At 40.8% G+C, this 7847-nt stretch overlaps 1 protein-coding gene across 2 annotated transcripts in view; it reads left to right on the forward strand.

Moving 5' to 3' along the window:
- Positions 1 to 7590, forward strand: part of wnt3a (wingless-type MMTV integration site family, member 3A) — a 74744-nt gene extending 67154 nt beyond the window's left edge. For both annotated transcript variants that reach the window (XM_072570052.1, XM_072570050.1), the window contains 2 exons: positions 1203 to 1468; positions 3495 to 7590. In XM_072570052.1, coding sequence (XP_072426153.1) covers positions 1203 to 1468; positions 3495 to 3974 — 746 coding nt within the window. In that variant the 3' untranslated portion in view covers positions 3975 to 7590. The remainder of the gene's footprint in view (positions 1 to 1202; positions 1469 to 3494) is intronic.
- The last annotated feature ends 257 nt before the right edge of the window (positions 7591 to 7847 follow it).

Genomic DNA, 7847 nt, shown 5'->3' on the forward strand with positions numbered 1-7847 from the left:
AGGGTTGGAGGATTTCACCTATTGGGAGAGGTTGAATAGACTGGGGCTGTTTTCTCTGGAGCATCGGAGGCTGAGGGGTGACCTTATAGAGGTTTATAAAATCATGAGGGGCATGGATAGGATAAATTGACAAAGTCTTTTCCCTGGGGTGGAGGAGTCCAGAACTAAAAGGTATATGTTTAGGGTGAGAGGGGAAAGATATAAAAGAGACCTAAGGGGCAATGTTTTCACGCACAGGGTGGTACGTGTATGGAATGAGCTGCCAGAGGAAGTGGTGGAGGCTAGTGCAATTGCAACATTTAAGAGGCATTTGGATGATATATGAATAGGAAAGTTTTGGAGAGATATGGGCTGGGTGCTGGCAGGTGGGACTAGATTGGGTTGGGATATCTGGTCGGCATGGGCAAGTTGGACCGAAGGGTTTGTTTCCATGCTGTACATCTCTATGACTCTATGATTCTTATCGTCATGATATGAGGATTGAGAAAGTCATGGTAGGTTCTCTTGATCAGTTGGGAATTGTGCCACACTGGAATCTTCAGAGGGCAGTTAAGAGTCAACCACATTGAAGTGGGACTGGCATTCAATATAGGCTAAACTGGATACTGACAATGAATTAATAAATATTGTCATAATTGCCAGGTTGCTAATCCGGCAGCTTCACAGTTACTTACTTCACCTTCTTTTCAGGTTCCTTATTGTACTTGGTTTGAATGAGAAAGAGAAAAGATCATATCACATGTGATATTTTAAATTTTGACTACAATCAGCATAACGCTATCGAAAGGTGTAATATAGTAGAAGCTCCATCGTTACAGAGAAAGAGAGACAGAGAAAGAGAGAAAGAGAAAGAGAGAGAGAAAGCAAGATGACTGTTGGTGGATAACTTGAAGATCACAATGTCTCAGCTAAGGCAGTGGTTGAAAAGGAAGGACCTTCATGGTAACTTCAGCACACGTGAGAATTGAACCCATGCCGCTGGCTTCAATCTGCATCATAAACCAGCCATCCAGCTAGCAAACTCCCTACAGGAGTTGTAAATGCTCCAAGTACCCATACTGAGTTACCAGTGATATCTGTGCATCACAAGTTCAATATAATATAGAACACTTTTCTGCCATTTCCATCCAATTCTGGTGTTTCCATGAATTATAGGATTTTGAACTTATAAATAAATGATACTTGTGTATTTCTTGTTGCAGCAACAAGGGAATCTGCTTTTGTTCACGCCATCGCCTCAGCAGGTGTCGCCTTTGCCATTACTCGCTCATGCGCTGAGGGCACTGCAAACATCTGCGGCTGTGATAACCGGCACAAGGGCAAGCCGGGCGAAGGCTGGAAATGGGGTGGATGCAGTGAGGATGTGGAGTTCGGGAGCATGGTGTCACGAGAGTTTGCAGATGCCCGAGAGAACAGGCCAGATGCCCGTTCCGCCATGAACCGGCACAACAATGAGGCCGGCCGCATGGTTAGTATTCAATAAGTTTGGGAGTGAGAAATCTCAGCAAGTTTGGGATGAACAAGCACCATCCATGACATGATTGAAAAGGTGCATACAATTGAGAACACCCAACAATCACTCTCTTTCAAAGAAATAGTTGCTTTGTGACAAATGCATCCTGTGAGGCAGTAGTAAACTATACACAGCAGCTAAATCTGAGCTTGTATCCCTAAACTCTGAAGAATAGGTGGTTCTTATTCCGATGCTCTGACTTATGTTGATCCCTGGTTAGGAAATACTTCAAGCTCTACTTCTGAGTTTTCTGGTCTCTTCTAATTCTGGCTTCTTCAGCATTTCTGTTTTCAGTTCTCCTGTATTGGCTTTTCCGTCAGCTGTATGGGGCATGAGCTGTGGACTTCCCACAGTCAATCTCTCTCTCTCTCTCCAGCTCTCTCTCTCTCTCACACACGCACACACACACACACTTCATCCCTGAGGATGTTTCTTTAGCTGTGTATAGTTTCTCAGATTTAGCTGCAGTTTAATGTGGATAAATGTATGGTTATCCACTTTAGTGGCAAGAACAGGAAGGCAGATTACTACCTAAATGGGATCAATTTAGGTAAAGGGGCAGTACAGAGAGATCTGAGTGTTCTTATACACCAGTCAATGAAGGTAAGCATGCAGGTACAGCAGGTAGTGAAGAAGGCTAATAGCATGCTGGCCTTCATAACAAGAGGGATTGAGTATAGAAGCAAAGAGGTTCTTCTGCAGCTGTACAGGGCCCTGGTGAGACCACACCTGGAGTACTGTATGCAGTTCTGGTCTCCAAATTTGAGGAAAGACATTCTGGCTATTGAGGGAGTGCAGCGTATGTTCACAAGGTCAATTCCTGGAATGGCGGGATTACCTTATACTGAAAGACTGGAGCGACTGGGCTTGTATACCCTTGAGTTTAGAAAACTAAGAGGGCATCTAATTGAGACATATAAGATTATTAAAGGATTGGACACTCTGGAGACAGGAAACATGTTTCCACTGATGGATGAGTGCCGAACCAGAGGACACAGCTTAAAAATATTGGGTAGACCATTTAGGACAGAGATGAGGAGAAACTTATTCACCCAGAGAGTGGTGACTGTGTGGAATGCTTTGCCCCAGAGGGCAATGGAGGCCCAGTCTCTGGATTCATTTAAGAAAGAATTGGATAGAGCTCTCAAGGATTGTGGAATCAAGGGTTATGAAGATAAGGCAGGAACAGGATACTGATTAAGGATGATCAGCCATGATCATATTGAATGGTGGTGCAGGCTCAAAGGGCAGATTGGCCTACTCCTGCACCTATTGTCTATTGTTTAAAATCTACCTCTTCGACCTTCTGGCCATATCAGAGGCTTTGCTTTGTAATGCTCCTGTGAAGCTCTTGTGACACTTTGTTACAAAAAAAGTACACTAGCTTTTGTTTTTGTTTATTGCCCAAGTTTACTTGACCAAAAGGGATTGCGATCATGTAGTGTAAATTGCAGCCCTAGGTCCAAGTACGTTTCATTCCCTGAAGATCATGAATGAATCAGCTGAGTTCCTGTGGTGATTCTACCTGGTTATTGCCCATCAAACACCCATTTAATAAATTCAGTTTTCCAACTTTCCATGGTTTGTTAGGAGATAGGTTACCAATGAACATTCTGAGTGAAAACATAGATCGTTATAACAAGGCCCACTGGGCAGATGTGACAGGGTAATTATTGTGGACCTATTAAAGGTTTTGAATAAATTCTAACCAATACTATCGGACCAATATAGATTGTTACTGGTAGCCTGATGGGACCTATGGGATTCTATCACATAGTGAGTGCTTTCAGAAGTGGGAGAGAAATTGCTCTTGGAATTACTTTCCTTCCTTCATTCAGAAGGGATAGTGTCAGAATTTGAAATGTGTCATGTGCTCTGTCAGGTCATTGTTTCCTAAGTCAATATGAATTGACTGCAATGTTTTGCTTGGTTATGAGGGATGGCCCGAATAGTGAAAAGAACTGTCCTATTTCCTTCTCAGGCCATTTTGGACCACATGCATCTGAAGTGCAAGTGTCATGGACTATCAGGGAGCTGTGAGGTGAAGACATGCTGGTGGTCACAGCCTGACTTCCGTGTGATTGGAGATTACTTAAAAGATAAGTATGACAGTGCCTCTGAGATGATCGTGGAGAAACATCGAGAGTCCAGAGGTTGGGTGGAGACCCTTCGTCCCAAGTACACTTTGTTCAAAGCTCCAACAGAGAGAGATTTAGTCTACTATGATACATCACCAAATTTCTGCAACCCAAATCCTTCAACTGGCTCATTTGGCACGCGACACCGAAAGTGCAACATCACATCACATGGAATTGATGGATGTGAGTTGCTATGCTGTGGCCGCGGACATGACACAAGGACTGAGAAACGTAGGGAGAAGTGTCACTGTGTCTTCCACTGGTGTTGTCATGTGAGCTGCCAAGAATGCACACGCATCCACAATGTTCATACTTGCAAATAGAGGAAGGAAGAGGCTTTCTGGGAAATTGGTGATGGTCCTGAATTGAAGCATCTTGCTACATGTAGAAGATCAAGATCCTAAGCCAAGGCTCATCTTTGTGCCCATGGATTGATGTTATTTTGCAAACAATGCCTTTTACATACTCTTATAGAAAAAACCAGTGTTGACCAAATCTTCAAACAGTGAAACCTTGCAGCCTGATCACAAAGAATGACAGAATTGGGGTTGTAATCTTTATAGCATTGGAAAACCTTCAGACCATCTGATACAAATAAGCTGTGTCTGAAAGAACAAGGGTGGATCCTACGCTCTGCTATCATTTACATCAAAGAAATAGTAAAACTATCTTCTCAAGGTCTGAAAGGGAATTCTAGAAGTGGGAGACAGGCTACTAATGAACATTCTGAGTGAAAACATAGATCAGAATGACAAGGCCCATTGGGCAGATATGATAGTATGATTATTGTGGACCTATTTAAGTTTTTGAATAAATTCTAGCCTAGTAAACTATCTAAGAAATTCAGTTTTTACAACTGTCTATTTACTCATGTTTCCTGATGGGTTTATTCACTTCACTCATCTTCAAGAGCAAATTGTCTACAGATTTACTAAAATCGCTCATTACCTAAACCATTTATTCACTCAAATAAGTTGCTTGGTTATAAAATGTTTTCATTTATTAAGTCTGACTAGTTTACAATGAGAACATCCATGAAAGGTATCCTACAGTTGATGTGACTTCTAACTATCTGGTAATACAAGAGCTTTCATTTTATATTTGCAAACAAAACAAGCCTCTCTCATCTTTGATATTCTAACTAGACATTTTTTTAATGGCAACGTTTTTTTTCAGGTCTTGATAAATCATCAAGTTACCAAGTTATCAAGGCAATGCCTTGATCAATCACAGTCAAACTGCTTGATTTAAAATTTAAAGCCTGTCAGCTAAGTGTCAATCATCATTAACTAGTGCAATCTCCATGGTAATACATCTACCAATCAGAAACCACCTGCCAACCATTCAGTGCACACTCCTCTTGCAAAATGGTTTTCCTTCAAAATGGTATTTTTGTGGATTATCCAAATGAGTAGAAGATGGAAAGCTTTGACAAAATGTATCTTTTTCTGCGATACAGAAGTAAGTTACTGTAATAAAACAACTATCCAAAAATGGAAAACAAAGTTGAGTTTTAGATGCTTGACTCTATTTAGAGAATAATGAGTTCCACAAAGTGGGCAGACTGTCAGTATGTTAGACCATTGATCAAAAAGGAATAGTGGACATAAGTAAAACTCAAGTACCATTAATTTATTATTTTTTTCACTACGTTGATACCATGGCCTGAATTTTACCATAGGCTTTGAAACCCTGATGTCATTGAACTCCAAGTCTGCACTTATTGCCTTCGCAGTTTTACCACAGGTATATCTCCTAGTCCACACATATGCCTGAAAGCCTGATGTCCTGTTGAGAATGGGAGACACCTGACACTGCCGGCCCAGTTACCCTTTTAAGGAGCTAATTGCAGCCAAGAGAGCTCCTTTCCTGCTCATGGCCTCCTCTTTAGGCCATCAAGCCAATGGTGACAATGCTGCAGGCTATCTTATGGAGGCCACATCCATTCACCTCTTCAGGGCAAAGGACTCATGCCACCATTGGCAAATGCTGTTGACCCTGTAAAATGCTCCTAATAAGGTCATTAATTATACTGATAACTGTCCACTTTCTGGAGTCTCCATCAAGCTCTGCTGTGGGTAAAACTCTCCAGTGGGGATCCAAATCAGGCCCCCATGATTGTACAGGTGCCCAACTATCAGGGATCAGCAAAACCCTTGCCCATGAACTCAATATTAGAAATAACATAACCAGTGTTCTTTCACCCTTTTCAGTATTCTGGCTCCAAAGGGGACTGCAGGAATAAAGTTATAGGCAGCGATTTAATTTTTTTTTAAAAAAGAGGCAACAGTGAGCTTCAGTTTGGCACATGTTTTCAAAAAAAGCCTTGCTGAGTTGCTGTGGTGTATTCTGCAAATAGTACACACTCCCACCATGGGGTTTCTGTGGTGAAGGGATTCAGTCGTTAAGGTAGTAGACAACCTGCTAATCAAGCTTTTTCCTGGCTGGAATTGAGCTGCTTAAGTTGTTTTCCTACCATCTAGGCAGTCTCATCATAAATTAAAACTGAACTGGTGGCTAATCATATTAATTCACCTCCCTTTGTTACTGTGATCTTCACTGGCTGGCTTCTTGCCCAGCAGTATGAATTGGAGGAGGAAGGGACAAACCCTGATCTGGGGTTCCCTGCTACTTTCAAACTGCCTGCTCATCAGCGCAGTAAAAATTGTGTCCAAAATTTTAGTGCACAAGTGATCAATCTCCTGATAAGCACCTGATATTGATCCAGTTAGATACATGGCAGTTATTTTCTAAAAGAAATGTAACATTGTCATGCAGTTATATAAATAATTACATCATACACTGAAAATTAAAGCATACTTTAAAGGAACAGCTGTCTTAGAACTATCATTTCCAAATGTTTCCACTAATGATGGTTTCCTACTGTCTGCTGTGAACACACTGCTAAAATTTGCACAAATTCCAATACCATTATATTAAGTAACAAGGTTCTCATCATTCTGCTTTCTGCACTGTTTCTGATTGGACATTCCACATCATAAAACTTTCTGTGTAAACGTTGTCTCAGCATCTTTTGTTGTTGAGTGTAATTTTGATTGCTGGCAGATTGTCCAGCTGAATATTCTCTTCTAGTTCAATGCATTGGCAAGCTTCTCATAATTTTGAAGCTTTACCCTTTTCACTTGAAAAGGATTTTGCAGTTTTTCCAGTGTTTTCTGATTTTGATGCATTAGACATGCTTTAGAAATAACCAGATGAAATGATACAAGTTCAGTCCAATTATAGCTCTTACTTCAAACACTCGACCAACTCTGGTCTAACAGCCTTCCAAAAACTGTGTTCTTTCATGCCTGATCTCTTCTCCAGACCCCATTTTCTTCATTCCTAGTTCAGTGGTTGTGACTTCAGTCGCCTAGGCCTCACATTCTCAGATCTCCTCAAAGAACCTGTCCACCTCTCTTACCATCTCTCCCCCTCCAATTTCCTCAAGCAAACCTACCTCTTTCATCAAGGTTGTAATTGTCTGTTCTAATATCATCTTTGGTTTGGTGTCAATTTTTGTTTGATAACACTCCTGTAAAGTTTCTTGAGATATTTTCCTATGTTAATGTGTTGTGCAGTATAAATGCAAGTTATTGATGAATGGCTATTTGGGTGGATATTGCCAGCAACAATGCAACTATACCCAATATGAGTCAGAATTTTCAGCAAAACCGGGGAAGAGCAGCTCGGGCCCTTTACACATTCAATTCCCAAATTTTGTACAAAGTACTTTTGAATTTCTTAAGATCAATTTTTTTAATAATTTATTTCAAGAAAAAAAATTGTATATATTAGTAATTATGAATATATATTTTGTTGGGACATTGCATTTTTTTGCTTTGTGACTGTAGAGGTGACTTCAGACAATTGGTAATACTTTCCACTGATGATTTCTGGATGTGTTCTCAGTGACAGTGTTACACTGCTCAATGTAAACACGACACTTACGAATAAAAAACAGTTATTTCTCAACTGAAAGTGTTGGTTCATTGCCTAGATCTGGGTTTTAGATCTGTGGATGTGTCTATATGTCTCATTGTGTGTGGGTGTGAGTGCTCAGTGGAATTCATAGAATCCAAATTGCTATGGTTCAATGGTATTTTCGGCCCATCCAGTCTGCACTGGCATAAAGCTACTCTAATCCCTCTTTCCTACATTCAGCTCCTAACCTTGAATGTTATGACATTGCAAGT

The sequence above is a fragment of the Chiloscyllium punctatum genome, chromosome 5, assembly GCF_047496795.1.
Source record: "Chiloscyllium punctatum isolate Juve2018m chromosome 5, sChiPun1.3, whole genome shotgun sequence".
Classification (NCBI taxonomy): Eukaryota; Metazoa; Chordata; class Chondrichthyes; order Orectolobiformes; family Hemiscylliidae; genus Chiloscyllium; species Chiloscyllium punctatum.